Below are 26,159 nucleotides of genomic sequence, written 5' to 3' on the forward strand. Positions count from 1 at the left end.
GAAACATCCTGATCGCCTGGACTAAATCCTGAGCCCTCACCTCAAGCCTTCTGGTCGTGCTCCACACCCTTCTATCCGTAGCCTCCATAGCCGGAATCAGTAGAGATAGGACACGCTCGGCTAGCCACTCTTCGAAAGCCCATCGCACTAGATACTCGTTCTATGCCCACCCACTAGAGATGAACAGGTCATAGACTCTACGCCCCTCCACGCATCCAGCATCGATCAAGGTGGTTCAGCCATGGAGAGGCCTCTTAAAGAGCCAGTTGTCCTCCATAACATCGATAGCCCGACCGTCTCCGATTTTCCATCTAATCTCCGATAGGATTACCAGTACGCGAGCACAGATCTTCCTTCATATAAAGAAACTGCGGTGGCCAGTACGGAAGACGGCTGGGTCAGCTGGATCTCCATACTAAGCCTCATCAGGGTGCCTTAAAGAGAACTCAGTTCCAAGATAAATCTAACTGCTAATTTGGTTGCGAGAATCTTCTGTCGCTCAACCAGACCCCAATCTACCACTCCTGATCAGCTGACAAATGGTCTCCTAGGCCAACAGATGTACTCCGCTCCTCACCCGCCCCCACAAGGAGTTGCTGAACTGTCGCTCCGGGATGACTCTGCCCATGGTGGATAAGGCGATGGCTTGCGAACTTTCTAGTCTGCGCTCTTCTGCCGGGACCTCTAGATAAACTAATGAGCCATTTCTTGTTACGTGGTCGGAAATTCTTTGTATCCTTCTATTCCTCTTCGAAGCTGACCCATCTAATTCATTTTGTTAAAATACGTGAGCAGATCTGCTACGAAAATGGCATGCCGGGCGATCGAGAGCTGGACCTTGTGCTCTCTGGTGGGTTCCTACCTCGATCTCGCCCTCGCCTACCTTTTCCTCTGCGCCTCCACCCTCGCCTTTCTTGCCTCCAAGTTCTTGTCTGTGTTCGGGCTCGCGCTGCCCTGCTCCTGCAACGGTCTCTTCGGGCGGCAGCCCCGGTGCCTTCAGGGCCTTCTCATCGACTACCCTGCCAACAAAATCGCGGCCGTCCACATGTCCCTGCGCAGCCGATTTCCCTTTGATTGCCTCCGCAGACCCAGCAGCTGCCTTCGCTACGATGTCAAGTTCATGACCGATGACGGCGGCGGCGGCGGCGGCGGGGGACAGCGCCTCTCGGAGATGGGCGGAGGGGAGGAGGAGTCGTGGGCCTCCGCCTCTTATGATCCTCGCAGCTCCAAGGATTTGAGCCTGCTAAGCCCTACGCCGGCGGGTGGACTGGAGTCGGTGCCCTCTCCGAGAAGAGCCTCCCTGGATGTCAAGGGTAAAGGGGTCCTCCTCGGGAAGAGGCCACCGTTCGTCACCCGCCGGCGTTGCCGCCGGAGACCTCCTCCCAGTCGCCGAGGGAAGTCCCCATCCGCCGCGTCCCCTTCTCCGCCTCTGCAGTTGTGTTGGAAAGGGGAGGGCACTCCCCGCACGCCCTTCAACATCAACGGCCAAGTGCAGATGTTTGAAGAAAAAGGAGATGGTCGTTACCTTTTTGGTGGGTATTTAAACATGTATTCTTTTTTTCAACTTCCATATACGGTCACTGCAGAATTTCCATAACAAAAGCCGATAACTTGCTGTGATTTTGTCTACAAGTTTGGAATAAGAAGGCCATACGGCACAGTTTAAATGTATTATGTCAAAAAGTCAAGTATTCCTTGATATAAATGCCATGACAGTTGGTATTTTGTTATGTACTATTATTTCAGATGAATGCCTTGGATTGGTTGAAGGAGCTGCTTCTGCTAATGAATGTAATTTTATGGAGAAGAATGTATCAGCTAGTGCTAAAGAGGTTGGCGGATCTGAGGAAAATGTCACTAGTGTTATAAGAAATTTGCAGCGGGCACTTAAAGAAGAGCAGTCCACTCACGTGGCTCTCTCTCTTGAATTGGAGAAAGAGAGGAATGCTGCTGCTACTGCTGCTGATGAAGCCATGGCGATGATACTACGTCTCCAGAGGGAGAAGGCAAAGATTGAGATGGAAGCTCGGCAGTACCGAAATATTGTTGAAGAGAAGTCTGCATATTATGAAGAAGAGATGATGATTCTAAAGGAGATCATTGTTAGGCGGGAAAGAGAGAAACATGTCTTGGAGAAAGAAGTTAAAGCTTATTGGCAAATGATGCTTGATGGTGGCGAGCAGCAATCTGACAGCGATCTGCATGATATGACACAGCTGATGGGTCAGAGGTCTTGTTCTTCATTTGATCCACTTGATGACCCTATCCCGATATTACAACAGATCTATGAATCCATTGAAAAGAAGGAAAAGGTGAACACTATGTTCCAACAAGTTGGTGATAGTGGGCCTTTAGTTGCTGAGAGACATAGTTGTGCTACTGGTTTTGGCAGTGAATCAGTGTTACTGTCCTTGGATGAAAATGCTGGCTATTCAATTCATGGGTATGTTAAGAAGGATGATAGTATTGAGAGGCATCAGGAAGAAGTTTCAAATATTGAAGGTGAAGGGAACATCCAGTTTCAGGAGAAGGGCATGGTCACAATGCAAAACCTATGTAAGCTAAATAGATCCCAAGAGTGTGGATCTGATGAAGTTACCTCACATTTGATTGATGAAGATTGTACAAGGGTCAGCGAAATTGAGATGAGTCTTCCTTTGGATAAATCATATAGGGCCGGTGGTCAAACATCCGATCAAAGAGATGATGGTTTATCTCAGTTTGAGACTGAAGAACGCACATATGATGTACATGTCATTGATGACAAAATTAATTGGGATGGTGAGGGAGATGAAAAGGAAATAGACCTTTCTAAGAAAGGATGTGCTTCAGGCACATTTGGGGATAGTAATATGAAAAATAAATTATATGGAGCTAACTCAGTTTACTGTACAACTAGTAATTCAGTTTCAAGATGGACAAATGGGGAACTAAACATTCACAGAAGTTGCTCAGACATGACAAATGGGGGGAAATTGATGGGCAGTTCATTTGACAAAGCTTCATGGTTTGATTTGAGGAGGCATTCGGTGTCTGCAGCTGACTATGAAAGGTATATACTAGAAAATGAAGTTGAGCGATTAAGGAAAAGACTAAAGATCATTCAACAAGGAAGAGAACAGTTGAGTTCTTCTGTAGAGCGCAAGGAGAAGGAATCTGACAGCTTGCTGCTCTTAGAGGAAATATCACATCAACTTCAAGAGATCAGGCAAGTAACAGAACCTGAGAAAAATGTTCACCAGGCCTCTTTGATACCTATATCATCCAAGGTATGGCACTACAATTCAAGCTGGATTTTTCTGAAGATTCATTTGAATAATTTGCGACAACTGCATTTATTTTGATGGTTTCTTTCGTCTATCTTTTTGTATTTGGTGTTATTCTGGCAACATCTATGTACATGCTATCTTTTGTCTTGGCTTATTAGTAAGGGATTATCATATGTTGATAGTTGATGCAGCTAATTAACATAAGATCTCTTTAAAATAGAAACCTTTGCTGTGTTTGTCCGTTTTGAACCATCCATCTAAGCATCACTGCCATTTAAGAGCTGTTCATGTGGCTTTTGAATTTCATGATATTTGGCACAATGTGTGCCTGTTCAATTGGTAAAGTATTCATATAGTGCTTGCCCTTCATGGTCATCCTTTTATGTAGGGCTCCGAATTAAGCAAGCTGTTCATGAAGATCTCATGTTTGGCTTACGGTGGGCATGATTAGGACTTGTTTCAGCCTGAGATATTGGAATAATAAAATTTTTAGCTGAACATGTAAATTGGCTAGCTCATAGTTTTGAGCTGAGCTTGCAAGTTGCCTAGTTCACTCATGTTTGGCTCAATAAGGCTTAGAATTTGCCTTTACACATACGTGCACATGTTTGTGGGGCCATGTAGGTAAATGTATAAACCTCTATAAATTTTTATACATACATACATACATATATATATATATATATATATATATATATATATATATATATATATATATATATATATATATATATATATATATATATATATATGTCCATACTGGAATATAAGGATTTTTGTTTCTGGTTGTATGTTTTCATATATGTGTATGTATGCATATAATAGGTAGTTGTGCATAATGTAAGGTTGAAATTAATAAGCAAGATCAAGCTGCATTTGAGGATCCACCAATAAGAAAAACAAACGTAAACTGCATTCAGTTTATAAAAATTTGTATTGGCTTGGGTTAGGCTTGAGAATCAGCTTGCTTGAATAGCTCAAGAGCCTAGACTGAAAAGCTCTAATGGAGCTCAAGTCAAGCTCAATCAGCTCTCTGATGTATGACTGAGCTGAGTCCTTAAAGCCCAAGGAGTTGGCTTTATTTTGTTTTCTGAAGCACGAACAAATATGTCTGTTGGCGCATTTAGTTATGTATTTACCACAAGCACCTTGCTGTGAATGAGGCCACTTGTACACCTCCTTGCATGGTTGTCAAATAGACTAGGCAACCCTAGGCAACAGACCCTCCTATAGCCTAGGTGATTGGGCGATCTCCTATGCGATAGAATTTGTACAATAATTTATACCTTCAATTATTCTACTAGTGATTCAAACTTGCTTTGTTCTAACTTTTCTATTTATGACCCATTAACTAAGGAAAACAAGAAAATTTGTAAAAACCAAAGCACCTAACCACTTCCTAAACTGAAATAAATTGAAATAATGAGTTAAATACTAAAAGTGGCCCATCAAACTCTTGGAAAATCTTGGACTGCTGCAATTTTTAGAATCTGAGAAGAATATGTACTTGGATGAAGCTTGGAGCTTTGATGCATGTTGATTTTCCATCCATGGTTGAAAAGACCAAACTAAAGGTACCCTTCTTTGATTTTTATGCTCCCAATTGACTGCAATGATATTTTAAATATTTGTGTCCTTCTATCTGTTGATCCACCTTTAGGCTTTAGAAGACTTTCTTCAATAGTGATATTATTGGTTCCCTACCTTTCATGAGGATGCTACATGTTGAAGAGAAAAAGTACTAGCTATCTTTTAGAGCTTCATCATCGGCAAATCTCAAGCAAGTACATACTGCATCAAGAGTTGTCCATGTTGAAGAGATTAAGTGTTGGTTTGGCCATGAATTTTGTACTTAATGACAAAAAAATCTATAGCCATCCAATAATACGTGACACATTCGCAGGCTGCTATACTGTATCCAAAAAAATCTATGGGTTCAATTGATTAGGTAATGTGTCGCTTCCTCTAGGTTCAAATGGTCCAGACAACTCTTCATATACCTCTATCACTTGACTGGGTGCACCATGAATGTTAGGATTGTTCATTTCATAAAGTTGGAAATTTTTATCAATTTGAACCCTACTTGGAAAGTCATTCTCCAAGAATGTGACATCTCGTGTTTTATTTTTAATCACACTGCCATTTGCATGTTTACCAATGAATACATATCTTTTAGATCATAGTCGGTGGAACCGTTCCGAATCGGACGGTTCGGAGAGTACTGAGCCGTACCGGTGGCAGATCGGGATGTTTCCCACAATTGAAACAAAAAGCCATTGGAGGGGAAGGAGAAGGAAAGAGAGGAAAAGAGAGCGAGCGGGGGGGGGGGAGGGAGGGAGAGAGAGAGTGAGGATGATAGTGGTATTTTGATGATTAACTCAACCATTGAAGGAATATCTAATTAAATTTTACAAGGTAATATGATGCATCATTACTAAGTTCGTCACTCTCGGTACATTAGTAGAATGAGATCAAGATGTATTTCAATGATTAATAATAAGATAAAATTTGCTTGAAGAATGATAGTGAATTCTAAATTCTAATTCGGCAAAGTTTCAAGTAAAACGTACTCTCAAGGAGATGATAGTAATTTTCATTGTTAAGAGTATATAGCACCACCATGACATATATTCAAAATTGCTTGAAGAATATTTCATTGATTATATGGATGAATTTAACCCTAAGTTGCAGCAAAGTGTGGAATGAGTCGACCCCGGCACATCAAGAAACCATCTGGCACACTTCTGCAAAAATGGCACGGATGAACAGTACTTGGGTCGACCCAAGTAAAGGCTGAGTCGACCCCATCTTCAAGCCTCAAGAAAACAGTTCTCTGGAATCCCTGAGAGGGTCGACCCAAATGGAATTTGAGTCGACCCAACTTTGAGTCGACCCCAACTGAACATGAGTCGACCCAAAGGCTATGTCATTCAAAAATCGGTTCTCTGGAATCCCTGAGAGGGTCGACCCAAGTGGAAATTGAGTCGACCCAACTGATTCTGGACTCGACCCAAAAAGAGTTGAGTCGACCCAAGTGAAGGAAGGCTGAAATACAAGGTTCTGTGTTTCCTGAGAGGGTCGACCCCAATATTGCATGAGTCGACCCAAGTGAAAGTTGGGTCGACCCCAGTGAAAGTTGAGTCGACCCCAAGTCTGATGAACAGTGGTTTGAGTCGACCCCAGAAAAGTTTGGGTCGACCCAAGCACGGGCAGAAGCATAACGGCTAGTTCTGCAGAAGTACCTTTTGTCCTCCCAACAGCAAGTAACTCTGTAATTGGAAATAAAGCTTGACTTGTAGCTAGGGGATACAATCAAGAAGAAGGGATAGATTTTGAGGAAACATTTGCTCCCGTGGCTAGATTAGAAGCAATTAGATTACTTCTAGCTTTTGCATGTTTCATGGATTTCAAATTGTATCAAATGGATGTAAAAAGTGCCTTCTTAAACGGTTTTATAGAGGAAGAAGTATATATAAAGCAACCTCCTGGTTTTGAGAATCATGAATTGCCAAATCATGTGTTTAGATTACATAAGGCATTATATGGATTAAAACAAGCACCTAGGGCTTGGTATAATCGACTAAGCAAATTTCTACTGAATAATGATTTCAGTAGAGGAAATGTAGATAAAATACTTTTTCTCAAAAGGAAAGACAAAAATCTGCTAGTGGTACAAATATATGTAGATGACATAATCTTTGGTGCTACAAATGATAATCTTTGCAAAGAGTTTGCTAATCTAATGCAAGGAAAATTCGAGATGACTATGATGGGAGAACTAAACTTCTTTCTTGGATTACAAATCAAGCAAACTAAGGAAGGTATCTTCATTTATCAAACTAAATACACAAAGAAAATATTAAAGAAGTTTGGGAATGAAAATCACAAGGGAATAGGCACCCCAATGAATCCCACTAATAAACTAGACAAAGATGAAAAAGGGAAAAGTATAGATATGAAGCTTTATAGAGGCTTAATTGGATCCTTGCTTTACCTTACTGCTAGTAGGCCAGACATAGTGTTTAGTGTGTGAATTTGTGCCAGATACCAATCAGATCCTAAGGAGTCACATCTAAGTGCTCTTAAAAGAATCCTTAGATATTTGAGAGAAACTGCAAACATAGGATTATGGTACTCGAGAGACTCATGTTTAGATTTGCTTGCATATTCTGATGCAGATTTTGCTGGTTGCAAATTAAATAGGAAGAGCACTAGGGGAACATGTCAATTTTTAGGAAATAACTTAGTATCTTAGTTTAGCAAAAAGCAGAATTCAGTAGCATTGTCAACAGCTGAAGCCGAATATATAGCTGCCGGCAGTTGCTGTGCTCAAGTAATTTGGCTCAAGCAACAACTAGAGGACTATAGACTTAAACTAGATAACATTCCTATAAAGTGGGATAACACTAGTGCCATTAACCTTACCAAGAATCCAGTTCAGCACTTTAAAGCCAAACATATTGAAATAAGGTATCATTTTATTAGAGATCATTGTTCAAAATGGAAATATATGTATTGAGCATGTGTGTACCGAGAAATAATTGGCTGACATATTCACAAAACCTTTGAGTGAAGACAGATTTTGCATGCTTAGGAGGGAATTAGGTATATGTGATCCCTTTGATTGAGGAGATATAAGAAGGAGCAAGTAGTCTCATGATACTCTCCTTCCATTTCGAAAAACCCATGAAACATTAGTCAAACTAGTCATCTATAGATTCCTTACTTATGTATCATTGTCCCAGTAAGAATTTGTAAGGATTGGAGGAAAGGAAGAATTTTAAAAAGAAAAGGAAGAGAAAGAAAATTTTCTGAACTAGGGTCGACCCAAACCAGAATGGGGTCGACCCAACGACGGGACCCCACTTTTAAAAGGGGGACCCGTGAGCGACATTAGGGCACTGTTTCATCTTGTCCTCTTCCTAAAATCCTATTTTCCACTCTCCAATCTCTTCCAATCATCTCCAAACAGTAGAAGGAAGTTTTCCCAAGCCGTTAGATCAAGATCTTGAAGGAATGGGACCCAAGCGAGCCGTAGCCAAGCGATCCGGGAGAGTTTCACGGACCACCCGTGTTGAAAGAATGCTAGAGAGTCTTCTACAGTGCCTCCACAAGGTGAGACACGTGTAGAGCCTCTTCCTCCTCCCTCCCCTTCAGTCCAACTTGCAAAATATGCGGGGAGACCGGTTACCATGGGAAGAAGGATCCACTCCGAGTTCTTAGATCAAGAAGGATTCCGGTGGGTGATTGGATCCGAAGGCAAGGATGAAAGTATCTTTGCTCCCTAGATGTGGTGATCTACCTTGGGTTGGTTCGTGAGTTCTATGCCTTCCTGAAAGTTGGAATGGGAGGGCTTATATCTGAAGTTCGAGGAGTAAGGGTTAGGGTTTCAGAAGAAAGCTTGAGTGAGTTGCTTCATCTCTCTTGCGAAGGAGCTACACCGGAAAAACCTGAAAACAAGTTGAGAGCTCTACAATTGATCCTTGAGAACGATGATTTCGACTATTCCGAAAATGTGATAGCAGGCTCTCTTTCAGCTAAGATGAGGTTGTTGCACAATTTCATAGGTCGGATTTTATTTCCGAAGAGTGGGAGATTTGATCTCATTTCTGAGCGAGACTTGGTCATTATGGAGCACATTATTCAGGGCATTTTCCTAAACCTCCCAGCTATGATGATCAGACAGATGAAAAAGGTTATAATGCAATTCGAGAGTCTCCTTGCCCTATGGTATGATACTCACCCTGGTCTTCCGACAGCATGACATATCAGTAGAGGGAGAGATCTCCAGGCATCTACTATTTACTGACACGTACACTGCACGATCCCTTATTCGCATGGGTTATGAGAAGGTGAACGGGCAGTGGGTGCGTGCAGGAGCTGGGATACATGCACTAGAGGGTGATGCACCAGAGATTGGAGACCCCATCCCTGAGGATGAGGAACCTGCGGATCATCCTACAGCACCTTCAGAGGCTGGACCTTCGTCATCCACACCTACGGAATGTATAGAGGAGTTTTGGAGTAGGATGATTGAGCTTGTATCAGCTCAGGTGAGGACTCTCTCTGATGGGATATGAGCAGGATGGATAGCATGACTGCTGAGATTAGCGATCTCAGAGAGTAGGTAGGAGCATTACGGAGAGAGAGAGAGGCTCATGGTCCATCTGTGCCCCGAGCAGCTAAGTCAGAGGTATTGGCACAGAGTCATCCAGCTCAGCGAGGTCCACGCCAGACTCAGTCCTATCAGGCTCGACCTCCCCTCGCTACTTATGCTAGGAGGATGAGGACTAGATCACAGCCATTAGATACCCCCTAGGCTGATGTTAGCACCTTGATTAGTGCCTAGGATTTATCTAGTTCTCATATGTATTTTGTGTTGATCATGTACTTTGCACTTTGATTGAAAAACATTGTATTTTTGGTGTTAATATACTACAATGTTCCATGTTTGATCAGTAAAATCTGAATGTTTATTATTTTATTTCGGTCGATCGCGTTGGGACACCACCCCGTTGGGGATTGACTGAATGAGTCAAAGGTTTGGAAGACCTCGCCCAAAAGGAGAGTCTCTGCCTTTCTCATCGTTCTCTTGACAAGTCATGACTACGCCCAGGGATGCGTCTGCCTTTGCAAGTGCAGGTGTGGATGAAACGACCCGTGGAAAAAGAGAAAAGGGATCTAAATGTCTTGCTCTTGCCATTGTGAATGTGCGCCCTGCTAACTTAACTCTTATGGTCTCGGCGTCCCGGAATCTAAAGATACTACCAGTCCAGTTCAGATTGTTAGTGATTCGACGAGTTTGATCTTTTCTTTCGAGGGTTGAGGACAAGGGGGAGAAGTAAGGAAAGAAATAAGTTGATAAACAAGATTGAAAATGATAATAGGAAAGATTATACACTTAAGGGGGAGTAATATGTAACAATGAAAAGGTTAAAGTCTCAAATTGAAATCAAATTTCAGAATTTGGCACGTACTTCTCATACCTCGATACATAATCTGAAACTCTTGTTTTATCTCAAATTTTTGAAATTTCATCTTTAACCAAATATAAAAGAAAGGGGGAGTAAATCAAAAAGTTCAAATTGGCAATATTTGAATGAAAAAGGGAGAGACTTCACTCTCAAATTTGAAAAGCTGAAATTCAGCAACTTGAGCTCTTCTAAAAACGGATTTTAACTTAAGTAACAATCTGCTCATACTCAATATTTTGTAATCATCAAAAAGGAGGAGATTGAGGATGATAGTGGTATTTTGATGATTAACTCAACCATTGAAGGAATATCTAATTAAATTTTACAAGGTAATATGATACATCATTACTAAGTTCGTCACTCTCGGTACATTAGTAGAATGAGATCAAGATGTATTTCAATGATTAATAATAAGATAAAATTTGCTTGAAGAATGATAGTGAATTCTAAATTCTAATTCGGCAAAGTTTTAAGTAAAACGTACTCTCAAGGAGATGATAGTAATTTTCATTGTTAAGAGTATATAGCACCACCATGACATATATTCAAAATTGCTTGAAGAATATTTCATTGATTATATGGATGAATCTAAACCTAAGTTGCAGCAAAGTGTGGAATGAGTCGACCTCGGCACATCAAGGAACCATCTGGCACACTTTTGCAAAAATGGCACGGATGAACAGTACTTGGGTCGACCCAAGTAAAGGCTGAGTCGATCCCATCTTCAAGCCTCAAGAAAACAGTTCTCTGGAATCCCTGAGAAGGTCGACCCAAATGGAATTTGAGTCGACCCAACCTTGAGTCGACCCCAACTGAACATGAGTCGACCCAAAGGCTATGTCATTCAAAAATTGGTTCTCTGGAATCCCTGAGGGGGTCGACCAAAGTGGAAATTGAGTCGACCCAACTGATTCTTGAGGCGACCCAAAAAGAGTTGAGTCGATCCAAGTGAAGGAAGGCTGAAATACAAGGTTCTGTGTTTCCTGAGAGGGTCGACCCCAATGTTGCATGAGTCGACCCAAGTGAAAGTTGGGTCGACCCCAGTGAAAGTTGGGTCGACCCCAGTGAAAGTTTGATGAACAGTGGTTTGAGTCGACCCCAGAAAAGTTTAGGTCGACCCAAGCACGGGAGAAGCATAACGGCTAGTTCTGCAGAAGTACCTTTTGTCCTCCCAACAGCAAGTAATGGCTAGTTTTTGAAATCTGACCAATGGGGGGTGTCCAATGGATGAGGAAAACTATTTAAAGGGACACTATTCATCAGAGAAAACATCCTTTTGCAAAATATCAAAGCTTACACAAGAAAGACAAGAGTCCTAATTTTCTTCATCCAAGTGCTTCACTCAAGAGTCAAAAGGAAGTGGTTGAGCAGATTCCAAGAGACATTAAGAGCTCCATCCACCCTTGAAGAGTGAAGCGTTCTTGACAAAGAAGAGAGAAGTCTCATCAAGCGATAACTATATTCTAAACTCTTCTTTGTAGCTTATAATTGTTATATTTGCTCATATAGGAGTTTCAATCTTCTTCTTCTCTTTTAATCACCTTGTAAAGGTTTGTTGGTGAGTCCGTAAAACCAACGGTGTAGGTTTATTAGTGAACCCGTAAAACCAATTGTGAAGGTTCGTTGGTGAGCCCGTAAAACCAACATAGGTTTTTGGTGATCCCGAAAAACCAAAGTGTAAAGGTTTTTGGATTGTGAGCCCGGAAAACAATCCAACTGTAATCCGCGGAATTATAGTGAATTTCCAAGGGGTCGCTTGGGGAGTGGACGTAGGTGCTTAGAAGAGCACCGAACCACTATACTTCTTGTGTATTTGCATTGTGTATTGTTTTAACTTCACTCACTTATTGATTGACTAAATTAAGATAGTAAAAATTTAGAGAAACCAATTCACCCCTCCTTTTGGCTTGTCACCTTGGGCAACAGAGAGGAAGGAAAAGAGGACTGCGGAGGCCGGCGAGTCACGCAGAGGACGCATGGAGGGGCTCCGCCTTTGGTGCGCCTGTTTCGAATGAAATAGGGGACCCGGAGGGGGAGCCCCTCCGCCTTGTTTGTGAGCTCGCCGGCCTCCGCCAGGCCTCCGTCGGCCTTTGCCACCCTTATCTCTCTTCCTCTTCTCTCTCTCTTTTTCTCTCTCCTATTCTTCCCAATGTCTGCCGTTGCTTTCTTGTTTGTACCTTTGCTACCTCAACTTCATGTACAACTGGGGACAAGACCGTAACTTCATCAGGAACGAGGAAGTGAAAGACGGTGGAGGGGCACTAAAGATTCCCCTGAGAATAGATCTCTCATTTGGGCAAAAAGGCTGTGAAAAAGGATTCCAAATCAGGCTTTGACGTGGTGATCAGTTGGACCTTTGATTGAGTAATATTTATTTTTTTTGATTGACCTCCTCCCTGCGGGAGGTCAAATTCAAGTTGCAATTACGACACCCACTTGTCCCCTTTACCTTCCTAGCTTGGCTTGACTAATCGGCGTGGCCTAAAGTGAAGATTGGGGGGAGTAGAGCGAAATCCCCGTCTGGGGTAGTTCCTCACCAGGTCTAGGGCCCTAGACTAGCGGAAGCGGTATTAGTATTAGATCAAGGCATCTAACTTGAATGGAATCTGATCGATCCCCGGGGTGAGAAAGAGAGGGATCTCGACCTTCATTTTTTTTTTTGTACGGAGAGAAAATAAAAGCAAATGAGCTAATGGACATCGAGCTGATGTAGTAGCCAAGACAAGAAGGGCTTCCCAGAGAAAGGTTATGTAATAGAGGCGATAGTGACCAAGACAAGAAGTCACTTGGATGTCTATCCACTCGTCAGTGACTTGCTTGATGTTGCAGTGGTGTGACTGGTTCTTTGACCTGCGGTGTTTCGGCTACTCACAGTAAGGTTATTGTAGTTTGACTGCACGCATACATGGTCTCTAGCCATATGGGTCCATGCAGTATAGATTGGCTGCAGTAGGTTCACTATAGGAGTAGGGTATGCACCTATAAGAAATCTATCAACCTTGATAGATAAGGAGAAGTCTTATGTGATTTATAAGACTAAGTTCGTAAGACCTCGAATGGAACAGTAAAAGAAAAAGAGTTTTCCACTTCCGAACTTAAGTTGAATAAATCTACACATATGACAGACCGTGAAGTTTGACGAGTTATCCATGACCTTAGTCTAGTCGGGACTTATGTATAGAGGGACTGTATCATACGATAACTGCACCTAGAGGTTCATTATTCTATTCTACTGGGTTGCCACTATATACTGCTAGGTGTCACTTGTGGATGTTGGAACTCACGGGCATTTACCTGATGATCGGTAAACCCTAACGAGTAGAACTGAAAGAGTTTCAGTCCACTGAAAGGTGTTTCAGTGATATTGAGATGGAGATCTCAATATGTCTCATTACCAGTCAGATTAGAACCTATGAGGTTACACACATTAAAGGTTCTGATTATTAGGATTGTCGAATTGTGATTTGGAATCACAATGTCAATTGTCAATAAGATTGATGTTCGAAATAACCCACTAAGAGTTAGTGAGTTAAATGGAAGAATTAAATAATTATAATTAGATTATAATTAAGTCTTTTATCCCTCAGAAAGAGGGTTTATTAACGATCCAGTTTCTGCGGGCGCCCAGGTCCAGAGGAGTTAATTCACTATTAAAGAGTCCAGTCTCATGGGGTTGTGAGTTCTTAGGATGGGTTTCTTAGACCAAGGGTTCATCGATTCCAAGATCCGGGTTTCCCCATAGAGAGTAATGAAAGCTTTGAACCAGCGAGTTACGAGGCGACAGCAAAAGACCTTCGGTTCCCAATCTACATGAACAATCCCTAGCACCTTGCCTTTTGCTTGATCGGAATCTATTCTATAATTGAATAGCTGAAGTGCTACTTAACTTAGTAGTAGAAACTCGGAGAGATAGACAGAGAGAGGACTCTCTCATACTTGCAAACTCCTAGGATGAGAAGCCTTGTTTTTAGCAGGAACCAGCAGTAGTACTTCACCTAGAGAGAGAAAGCCAATAAGACCGTGCTAAGTAAGAGACGGAAAGCACTTTAAAAAATGGAATAAAGCCAACAAGATACTCTCCTCCGCCTTCTCTACTGTGTCGGTATAGGCCTGACGTGGAACGGTATGGAGGAGTACCGACCCGTGCCGCCGGGCAACCTGTCCGGGCTTCGGTTCCGACATAGTAGACCTTGCTTTGGAGTATTCAGAGTATCTAATAAAGATGCATTTCTTCCCCCTTGGACTTAACTTTCCATATCTATGAGAAGAATCGTGAATATAAGATGCAGATCCTGAGGTTCGCAAATGGCTTAGGTTAGGTTTTTTACTTATCAACAATTCATGTTGTGTAGAAGTGATTGATTTATAGGGTATTTGGTTGAGATGTCGATAGAAGTTAGCAGTGCATCCCCCTGACATGATCCACCGCTCTGCCAATTCAAGCTCCCATGCTATCTTCCAAAGATTTAACCTTTTAATATTCCGTATATCATGTCTTATAGGTTCCCTCTGAACCGGTAGTGAGGCAAGCAACATACAATAACCATGTCTTTTTTTTGAAACAGCAACACCAGTAACCCTATAATCACATATTATGTTCCATATAGTCCTTATGTGCTTTTGTGTGGTGTGTTTTGGGTTCATTTTATAACTCATGCAATCTTCTTTTATAACCATTTTCACTACATGGATGAACCAAAAATAGTGTACAAATTACTACATGATTCTAACTCAACATAAATTTAAACACAAAAGAATGCATGTAGCCATCATAAACCCATAGATGCAACAATTATAAAAGAATTGTACATTCAGTTTGATTGCATAATTCAAGTTCACTAGAGTAAGGAATGCTGAGCCGGCTCGTACGGAATCGGTACTGGTGCCGATCGGTCTGGTTCGACGTTAAAAAATGGTTCTGGGCCCCAGCGGTATTGGGCCGGAACAAGCCGGAACCGGTTTGGTACTAAATGTGTACCGGACGGAACCGAATGATTCTGTCCGGTATAGCTAGGAGTTGGTATAACCATGGGCAGCGTCCGCGTGCGTGCTATATTATGCAGGCCGGTCCGAATCGGTATTAGCGCCGACCGGTACGCTGACCAGTACCGGTTCGGTGATCCTTGCACTAGAGGGACAGTACAATATCCAAGAGCTCCCACTTGCTCCCATTAGACATCACTTCTCGTAAACAAATTCAATGAACCCCAAACAAAATTTTTAATGAAATTCAAAACTAAAATTTTTCCAACATAAAATTTATGAGAAAAATACTTTCTATAATTCCAATAATTTTCACATAATTAATTCACAAATAAATTTTTAATGAAATAGAAAAATAATTTAAATATATTGAGAAATAGTAAATTCAAAAATACACAAAATGGTGGTTGGAGCATTAAAAATGAAGCCTTTTATAGCCTGCACCATGCTGCTTAGCATGTCTAGGCATCTGCAATGTCGAAAAATCCCATCTATTTTATTTAGTTGAATCAGTTGTAGGAGCTTCACGCACCAGAGGTGATGCAGTAGGCCATGCATTGCCTTTCATGCCTCTGTTTCAGGTCAGACCAGTGGCGCTCAAACTATCTTTGTGAGCTGAGTCTAATGGTGAGGTTTATTCTGCCTAAGGTTTTATCCACATGGTGTGTGTACCTGACATGTGTGCCTTGGGGTATTAGATTTGCTCTGGTCGGCATCTTCTTCAACCTCCAGGCCACGATTTTGCATCAGAGAATCTTAGGTTCCGAACCGTTTTCAAACCCTTTTTTCTCTCTCTACAAACCATAAAACTTGGCATATGATATTTGGTTTTAAAGCTTGTAAAAGAACTTTCAAACCATACTAATTTTGGAGTCTAAGGAGGTAGTGCATGAAAGATATATGACCACAAATTCATGGTCTTTCTAAGTTTCTTGAAACTTGGTCTTTGTTGAAACACAACATACAAGCCTCTGATTAAGCCCAAATTTTGCAAGCAAGATGTGCACTCATGAAGGGCTATACTATACATAAAGCCGAGCCCTAATGTTGCCTCACGTAAAATTGCCATGAACGCATTTAAAGGTCCGAGAAAATTGCAAAGTGATGAAACAATGTAAACAGAGACGTGCACATGCATTTAAAGGCATGTATATGTCACTCATAAGCCATTGAAACAATCAAAATGCTCTGATACCAATGTAGAATGAAAAATTCAATAAAAATAGAGTTAGACAAACTTACCTTGTTGGGAACAAAACATAGGTAATCCAGGGTCATTTGGATAGTTTTATGTGGGTAAAATTATCACCATGAAGCCAGCAGGTTATGGGTGAAATCAGAGTATGAAGATCACACCTTTTCACCGCCCAAATGCCATGTCTCACATTCATGATAATGGACAATCTATTTTCCAGTGTATAGGACTCACAAACTGCTCTTTTTCATTGTGTTTATTCATTGGAATTGCAAAGAATGTTATGTTGAAGTGAAGTTACAGAAGGAATGTCTATATTGATGGGGAGTTTTCCCATTCTTTAATTTTAAGAAAGGGGGAGGGGTGGTAACTGCCGATAACTACCCCAAAACTGTTCCCCCTTTCTTCTTCTTCTTGTTTTTTTTTTTTTTTTTAAATTCAGCCTGAGAGGGTTTGGGCCCAAAACCCAACATGCTGATATTGGAAGAAGCTCTGCAACAAAAAATTTTATTCCATCTAACATCTTGTACCATGAAGAAGCTCTCAATACTGTGCAACCACTAAAGAAATCTATCCAGATCATGTTCTCCAGAAAAATCAGCAACTTCAAGCCTAGCTCCTCACTCAATTTTAACAAATTCACTGTTTATTGAGCTGTCAGATTTGATTTTGTGGAGGGATGTGATGTTGTACATGGAAAGATTGAAGGCTGATAAAGTGGAACCCATGTCTGACTTTTCTGTTGTATTGCTTTTGCAGCTGAGAACTGCTGCAGCAATTGCATCCAAAGTTGTCTTGATCGGCCATTAGTGTCTCCAGAGGGGCAACCCAATCATTTATTTATCTATTGAATGGTTTTCTTCCTTCATAATCTTGGGTCAAGGTGTCAAGTTGAGAATTAAGTTCTGCATTGATAACCATTATAAAGGAAAGAAATAATATTAAGAGGAAGAAATCAAGGAAAAAGACAGGAAAAGAGGATTAAAAGATGGGTAGGAAGTTGGCTTTGATACCAAACTGATGTCGGACCACCAAGGGTTGCCCTACGATACATAAAGTGGATTATGTGAGATAAGGGTTTTAAGTAATCCAGTTTCTTGCTATCCAAACCAAGCTATGCGTTACCAGTGTCGGCATCCATATCAATTGGTTGGTGGTACAGTACCATATGGTACTGTGCCAGGCCATTTCAGTGCATACCGACAAAGGAAAACTAGAGAGGGAGGGGAAGAGGGGGAAGGAGAGAGTGGTGCGGACATCAGTGCCAGGTAGGCTCGTTAGCGAGCCGAGCTGCTTGGGCTCGGCTCGGGCTCGGCCCGGTAAAAGCTCGACTTGAGCTCGGCTCGTTAGTCAAACGAGCCCGAGCCTGAGCTCAAAATGCCGTTCGTTTAAATCCGAGCTCGAGCCCAAGCTTGAGCCCGAGCAGCTCACGAGCCTGTTTGGGCTCGTGACTTAACCCTGCCTGGGCCCATCGAAACTTCAATCGGGTCAATAGACCAAATAAATCGGGTAGGGATATCAAAAGATCCTCTTATTGTCCCCCAACTCGGCGACGTCCAGATGAGCTGCAAACCATCCTCGTCCGTGTCCGGCGGCGCCAATCTGGACAGGTTCTTCGAGGACGTGGAGGTGATCAAGGACGAGCTCAAGGAGGTGGAGCGCATCCATCGCCGGCTTGACGAGTAGAACGAGGCCTCCAAGACCCTCCATGTCGCCTCCGCTGTCCGCAACTTCTGCGCCCGCATGGACGGCGACGTCGCCACCACCCTGAAGAAGGCCAAGCTCATCAAGCTCTGCCTCGAGTCCCTCGACTGCGCCAACGCCGCCAATTGCTCCCTTCCTAGCTACGGCACCGGCACCTCCACGGACCGCACCCGCACCTCTGTCACCGGCCTCCGCAAGAAGCCGAAGGACTCAAAGCCGATTATTGGGAGTCCGTCGAGCGGCGCTACTACACGGTGACCGGGAAGAAGCCCGACTAGCAGACGGTGGAGGCCTTGGTGGCGACGGGAGAAGGCGAGAGGTTCCTGCAGAGGGCAATAGAGGAACAAGGGGGCAGGGTCCTGGATGTGATAGTCGAGATCCAGGAGAGGCACGGGGCGGCGGCGGATCTCGAGAAGAGCCTGCTCGAGCTGCACCAGGTGTTCATGGACATGTCCGTGCTGGTGGCAGCACAGGGGGAGCAGCTGGACGACATCAAGAGCCAGGTCGGGCGAGCCCAGTCCTTGTTATCGAGCTCGAGCTTGAGCTTGGGCTCATGCTCGGGCTTGAGCTCATAATTGAAACGAGCTTTACGAGCTCAAGCCCGAGCCTTTACTTTGCAAGCAAGACTGAGTTCGAGCCCAATACAGAGCTCGGTATCGAGCCCGAGCCCGAGCTTCTGTGAAACGAGCCGAGCCTGAGCCTGGGAGGCTCGGGCTCGGCTCGGCTCGTTAACAGGCCTAGTGCCAGGTCAGCCATCACGAGTCCCAGGCTCGGGCTCGGCTCGGCTTGTTAACAGGCCTAGTCCCAAGTCAGCCATCATCGTGTCCTCGGTCGCCACAGGGTCCAGCTAGTTCAACCAGTTTGATTTTATTTTGGATTGATTTATTTTAGTTGGGTTTATGTTATGTTGATTGGGTTTATTTGCATATTGTCATTTTAGGGCGTTTTTCGGATTGTTTTCTTTGTAGGGGCTTATTTGTTATTTTGTGACCCTATATATATGGGTCCATGCTCATGTTTAGGGTTTGATAAATGATGAATGAAACTTAGCCTTCTTTTCTTCTTCCTCCTCCTCCTCCCTTCTCTTCTTCTTCTTCCTCTTCTCTTCTTCCTCTCCTCTCCTTCTCTCTTTCTCCCTCCGCTGCTGCTGGGCCTAACGCTATTCCCAACCGTCGTGGAGTTCCCAAAAAGGCATACGCCCTTGAGACTTAAGATAGATGGGAGCTCCCCTCCCCTTGAAACGTTTTCCCTGCTGTCCTGCATCAGAGAGAGGAAGAGAGAGAGGAGGGAGGGAGGGGGAGGAAGAGGAATGGAGAGAGAGGGAGAGGGAGAGGGAGGAGGAGAGGAAGAGAGTGGCCGAGAGAGGTAGAGGAGGGCCAGAAGCTCTCGTCGGCCCTCCATGTGCAGTTCTCCTATTTTGAACAACATAGAGGGGTCTTTTTTTTTATTTTCACAATTTAAACTGAAGTTGGCAAGGCCCCCCCCCCCCAACCCACCCAAATGTTTGGGTAATCTATACCAATTCTTAATAGGCAATTAACAAGAAGAATAAGACTCAATGATTCCCTAAGTTGACTTACCACAACTTGGCTAACCACGTTATTAGTCCGTCTGAGATTTTCTGCTACAATTTCAGCATGGCTGCTCAACTCCTATCTTGTCTAGCCCAATGCTAGGGCATCAAGGTAAGGTTAAGTACAACGTACAAGTGTCATGGTGTCTTGGCATTAGCATGGCAAACACCAAAAGCCATGCCATTGCTTGGCACAAATTAGCATGCTGCAGTCATGTAGACAGTTTTGATTTGTCTTAGTTTAAACTTAAGACACTTTAGTTGCATGAACTAAAAACATTGAAGACAATAAATAGTATCATACAATCCAAATTACTCCATGTATTAATTCACGTGAGGAGCCCATATCATGACATGTCAATGCTATAGTTGAAGCTAGATCCAGAGGGTACGAATGTCTAGAAAAAAATCGGTGATAGATTCTAGGTGCATAGGGATTTGGTACAAGGTCCATACCATGTTGAACCTCTCAGACACCAAAATTGTGAGTAATCATATGTCAGACCCTTGTGTTACAATTTATGAAGCACAAATACTTCAGCTTGCATGATGGGCTCGTATCAAATACATATCAGGTACTGATATCTGTTGGATACTTATTGGATATGCCCTTGCTTCATAGGTCACAAGTGTAAATGAGCGCTTAAGTTTTATAGTTCTAGTCGAGAAGAACATGCCTTATGTTTGCTGCCTTGAGAGCACCAAAACTCATTAGGTTGATTTTTGGGTTTGTTGTTGGTTTGGTGGCTCCTAGGATGCTTTTGATCTTTTATCTTTTATACTCTTTCAAATATTTCCTTCAGTACTTATACTGCAAGTTCTTTGCAATGTATTTCATCATTGCATTAGTGCTAAATCGAAAATGGAGCCTTTGGTTAAGTTATTGCTCATTCAAATACAATTTTCTAGATATTTTAGGACCTTTTAATGAAATAGTGAAATTTATGAATTGTTGTCTTAGTAAATAATGATTAATTAATAAACACTCCCGCATTGTCCAAAAATCATCTTCTAATTTTTTATGATCAATTAATATCAATAATATTGACATGATGCTTTTATGACACTGTAAATTGGCCTGTGCTTACTATGTAAGAAACAAATAAACTAACTGCAGTCAAGTGTGCTTGTTTGGGGCCAAACACAAATGTCCCTGAAATTAAGCCAAATCATATGCAATTAAGGTAGCATATGCACATTTATAGTGCAAGCATGCTACCATAATGCATTTTCAAAGGTTATTCTTTCATAATGTTGTTATTTATTTTCAGAAAATTATATTCAGTTAGAATATCTTTTGGTAGGGCTGTAGATTCGGCTCTATCCAACAAAATATCTATGAGCCAACTTAGTGAATGTCCTTCTCTCAAATTAGTTTCAAAATTGTGGTGTATCTAGAAAGGATTTTCGGTGGATTGCAAACTCTCCAAAATCAGTTGATTTGATCCTTGATTTATGCTCTTGTGCATGAACCTGACATGATATAGGAGCAATTGGAGATGTCCTACAAAGGCATCCGTGGACCTAAGGAACTAGATAAGGGTTTAGGTTGAGAGCAGCTGCCTTGGTACAGAAGAAAGGAAAAAGTGTTTTTTTTTCTTGGCATTTGTAAAATCCAGGGAGTAAAAGGTTTCTGCTTTAGGTCTTTGCTTTAGGTCTTTAAATGAGGTATAGATCTAAATAACATCTTTCTGAAGTAGAATTGTGAATTCATAATGGTTCGTAGGAATCCAATTACAGAAATGCAGATGATAGAGTTTATGCAAAAATCAATAGTAAAATAAGGTTTAGAAGACCAAACACAGATGAAAGCAAAGGGAGAGGGGGGTCAGGATAGAGATAATAATGGCCAAACCGGGCCTCGAAATTTCTTTCATTCAGAACAGAAAACACATAATGCTTTTTGAAGCCATTTTTTTTTTTTAAATTTTGTGTGACTTAATTTACAATTAAACTAGAACTCTTAAATCTTAATTGTCAAGCAACTGATCTCCAAAACCTTTCCTGGATTTCTGAATTCAGAATAACCTGTCAATGGACACCTAAAACAACCATAAGTCAAACTGTAAAAACTCTCACTTATTCAACTTAACATATACTTGAAGTGGAGTTTTCATAGATCAATCCCGCTTAAAGGATGCTAAACTCTACTTAAAAAATAGAGAGATAAGTTTTTTGAAAATACAGTAAAAATTTAAAATGAACTAATTTTTATTTACCATCATGATGTTGGATTGACCAAGAAAAGGTTTTTTACATAAAAATTTTGGGGAAAAAACTATGCGCTATGTTAAATGAAACTTAAAATAAATAAGTGGACGAGACCGATCACCTTATTAGCTATAGAATGGTGGCTTTGATTAACGTAGGGCTCCTATCGGGCTCCGAGCTCTCCAAAGCACCTCCAACATCTGAATATTCAGTAAACATTGGAGGCCTTAATGCTCAAAGTCAGCAGGGCGAGTTTTGGTCGGCGTTGACCAGCATGAGCTGGCCCCTCAATCCTTGACTTCTTGTTAATCTACATTTTGGTTTCTTATTGGTTATCAAACCGCTGGAATGTTCTGATGTCGTTCTTCATAGTACTTATGTATAATGCTGTGACTTCATTCATAAATATTTACTTAAATAAAGAGCTTCTTTCCCTGTAGAATCCTGTGATTAGGGTATGCAAAATTAATCGTTCGCTTCTGATTCTGGGCTTAGTTGGCATTGCTCTACATTTTTATCAGATGATTAGGGTCAGAACCAGTCCATCACTTATATGAAGTCTACTAAGAAAATTTCTACTTGTGTTTCTCAACTATTGTTGATGGAATTAGTATTTGCCTGATGTTGTGCTTAACAGAATTCTCAAAATATCAAAATATTCATCAATTTATGTTATCAATCCAATTTTGTCCTGCTGATCATGGCTGCGATTTGCAAGACAACCTTGGGTTGGTGGCACCATGACATGAATATCTTGTGAAAGGAAAACAGATCAATCGTATGGGTTGGTTGTTGGCCAAAAATTTCTTTACTATCATTCCCTGCAAAATAAAATAATATCATTAAAAAAATTACATATTTAATTCTGCACAGAAATGAGACAGTTTGTTTTAAGTATACTCTTTTTTGCAGGATTGTTGATGCCGTTTTATGATGAAATGAAATTTGAAGATGTTAAGAGGTTAATAGTGAGACCAGAAAAACTAAGGGTGAAAATTTCTGTACTTATAAGCATGTCAATTTATTTAGAAAATTCATTGTTCATGATGTACATCTGTAGGAGTGAGAAGACTGGTTGGTTAGGTATCTTGAATCTGACCTTGTAAGGAAATGATGATTGTGATCTTATAATTGACCTATTAACTGGAAGTCAATGCAGAATCTTGCTCATGATAAACAAATGTTTGGAAAGTAATGATATTTATTGGTGATGTTGGACAAAACATTTAGTGGTCTGGAAGTCTGAGGTTATCACAAAAAATGATCATGACCAGATAAATTGACATGTGCCTGAAGTTATGACAGAGCTGTCTTGACCAGGAAATTTCAATTTCAACATTTCGTAAAGAACTTGAGGATCCCAAATGTTATGATGTGGAATGAGTAACATATTTAAATTTTTTTAGTGAATGTATAAGATGTATGATAAATGACATGCAGGATTACAAGACATTAAGAGCAGTAGAGAATTTTGTGAAGGAATTTATGCAATATGAGTGAAAATTTCGTCCTGATGTTCTGAGTGGTATGGTGCAAAGTTTCTTTGAACCGGGGGTAGCAAAAAATTGGTTTTAGTTTTACTAGGTTGTCCTTGAGCAGCTATAAGAAGCTTATGCACAGATTTCAGGAAACTGTTACTGTAACTAGCTGGCCAGTGGAACAAATGATAAACTACTCAAATTTGTTGAGAGTTAGGTTGCATTATTTGGTGTCTTTTGGTGAGTAGACACTTCCAAGGAAGTAAGAGGTCATGCTGATTTGTTACGTTGTGTGATGATGGCAGGGGATGCATACGCACGGTACCTCCTATTAGCCCTTATTGCAAAAAGTAAAATGCCATCTTATTTTTTTTTTCCTGAAAAAGGGATGCCTAGTGCATGCGGCTCCTGCCGCTACGAGGTGTAGGACAGGTCAGATGTACGCGGTCTTATGAGAAATTGTCTTCGTGTTTTAAACCCGTGATACTTAAGTCATAATGGAGCAACCCTACTGTTGCATCAAAGTTCACCCTCTATTTTTTTTTTCTTAATACCATAACGTTTAAAATGTCGCGTGGTTATTTAGTTTGGAATTATATGCTTTTACTTCTACTTTGTATCTCCTATATGATATTAATTTATTGCTCACTTTTTTAGGCTAATTTGAAAAAAAGGCGTTGTTGCTGTGTTTCTCGGGGACTGAATGATAGCACATAATTTGCAAAAGGTTAAAAATGACATGCTGGATCAGAGCTGACGCTTGAACTGCTACAGATTGGACAAGGATGATTTTGTTTGCTTGAAGTTGTGGCGATGCTATGTGTTTGATAATTCTTGTTAATACTACGGTGTTTCCAAGATAATCTAACAAATGTGGGGCTTAACTGAGCTCAATCGTTATATTCAAGAACTACCTTGAAGATGATCGTAGGGGGAACGCATATAACCAGTTTGGTATGAACATATACTGACCTCACGTGTGAGCAAGACATGAATTATCTCCTAGAAGTATGGTGTTTGTCTTGGGACTTCCTGATTTTGTACAGCTTTGCATTAAGGTTTGGTAAGTGCTATTTGTGTTGTATAAGTGAAAAAAGCTAGGGATTAATGTCAGCTTTATTGTTGTTGTTACATTTTTGTACCTCTGCAAACAGTATTGGCTATAATTTAATTAATGAAGTTTAATAAACAAATTTTCTATCTAGCTGAAACATTTTGAAATGTGTTTTATAGAAACTATAGTACTTGATCAGTTATTTCAAAAAGGGTAGCCAGAGTGGAATGTAAAAAAGGTTCATGTAGCCAGTTCAAACTAATTTAGAATTAAGGCCGAGTTGAGTTGAGTGCTTGGTCACATCTAAGAATGGTACTATGTATATTTTTTTTTTCAGATTCATGAAGACTTTGATTAACGAAAAGAACTATTCTGGCACTATCTTGACAATTTAGGAAGCTGAATGTTCTCTCTTAGCTTGACCTCCCAACCTCCTTATTTATTCTTTCTGTTCAAGTCAGATTGCAGGGTACACAGGTCAGCTTTGATTATGGTCAGAAGTGACCCAACTGATGGTAGTTTAAGGCCCTCTTTGATGTGGTTGTGGTTTTCCATTTTCAACGTTTTAAAAGACACAAAAAATCGAGGTAGGGTAGGTGTTTGGTAAGCTGATATTTATTTTATTTTTTTTAAACCTTTATTTCAGTTTCTAAAACTTGTATGCGCTGAAAAGTTTAATTTTTAAAAGTTTTTGAAGTTAAAACCACCCGCGACCACTACTGCCGTATCCGGGTTTCCGAGGCTTTGCAAGTTGCAGCATAAATGAAGGACAACCATCTTAGGAAATTTACCTTCAAGCCCTAGAAGATTGGGCTTTAAGCTTGCTGTCAAGGGAGATGCAAAGAAGAGTGGAGGAGAGAAGAGAGAGGAGAGAGGAGAGAGGAGATAGTGACGGTAGCAATAGGGAGAGTGAAATGGAAATGGTCATAGGGATGATATTTTTGGATAATATACAGGAGAGTGAAGATGGGAGCAATGATTGTCACACCCCGAAGCAAAAGCATAACAGGCACCATATGCCTGCAACGCGTTCTATACAAGCATGCAAGATTACTAATCAAATCATAATAATTTTCAGAGCAATAATAATAATAATTCTTCAACTATCAAAAAAATAAAATTTAATAACCATCTAATCAAATCATTTACATAAATAAACATTTCCAAAATAACAAGAGTCATTATATTACAATCAGTTATTATTATTCAAATCAAATAAAAATATAAAGAAAACTAACCAAACAAAAATAAAGATATTCAAGGGACCTAGCGTACTCCTCTAAGTCTAGCTCTTGATTAGGCTTGAATGCTCTTCACCAACTCCTATAGTAATGGAGGATGTGATCTTTTAGCTCTTAATGAATACACTTGAATATTTTTCTTTTTGAAGCTCTTTTCTTTTTCTTGGTTATTCAATTCATTCTCTTTACCATCTTTGATCTTTTTTTGGCGTTCCCGTGTATTTATAGCACTGAAGAATGGTTGGAAGACACTTCTAGCTATTAGACAGTTCTAAAGAGCCATTTCGAGACAAAAAATAGCCATTTTGATTTACAGAAAAAACTAACCATTACTGTTGTTAGGCGCAGACGGGTTGACTCATGAACTTCAGAAGTCGACTCGTGATCTTTAGGAGTCGACTTGAACTAGATATTGTTTTTGTTGCACTCTGTCTTTCTCTTGTGATCATTGTGGGGTCGACTCTCTAATAGACTGAA

At 41.0% G+C, this 26,159-nt stretch overlaps 1 protein-coding gene and 1 pseudogene across 3 annotated transcripts; both read left to right on the forward strand.

Moving 5' to 3' along the window:
• The first annotated feature begins 523 nt into the window (after positions 1 to 523).
• LOC103718411 lies at positions 524 to 24,598 on the forward strand. 3 transcript variants are annotated; one of them, XM_039131023.1, is made up of 4 exons: positions 524 to 718; positions 796 to 1,532; positions 1,747 to 3,269; positions 24,045 to 24,598. In XM_039131023.1, exons 2-4 carry the CDS (start codon positions 809 to 811, stop codon positions 24,102 to 24,104), a joined length of 2,307 nt encoding a protein of 768 aa, XP_038986951.1. In that variant the 5' UTR covers positions 524 to 718; positions 796 to 808; the 3' UTR covers positions 24,105 to 24,598. The 3 variants fall into 3 exon arrangements, with proteins under 3 accessions (XP_038986951.1, XP_038986952.1, XP_038986950.1); XM_039131024.1 differs by having other exon boundaries at positions 524 to 715; XM_039131022.1 differs by having other exon boundaries at positions 525 to 710.
• Positions 13,344 to 19,367, forward strand: LOC120112201 (annotated as a pseudogene).
• Positions 24,599 to 26,159: the final 1,561 nt, after the last annotated feature.

The sequence above is a fragment of the Phoenix dactylifera genome, chromosome 10 (assembly GCF_009389715.1).
Source record: "Phoenix dactylifera cultivar Barhee BC4 chromosome 10, palm_55x_up_171113_PBpolish2nd_filt_p, whole genome shotgun sequence".
NCBI lineage: Eukaryota > Viridiplantae > Streptophyta > Magnoliopsida > Arecales > Arecaceae > Phoenix > Phoenix dactylifera.

Excerpts from the sequence above, each read along its gene's own strand:
- LOC103718411 (XM_039131022.1), top strand. Across the intron at positions 1,533-1,746 it reads AGATGGTCGTTACCTTTTTG|ATGAATGCCTTGGATTGGTT; the intron begins GTGGGTATTTAA and ends CTATTATTTCAG. Across the intron at positions 3,270-24,044 it reads TGATACCTATATCATCCAAG|GCTAATTTGAAAAAAAGGCG; the intron begins GTATGGCACTAC and ends TCACTTTTTTAG.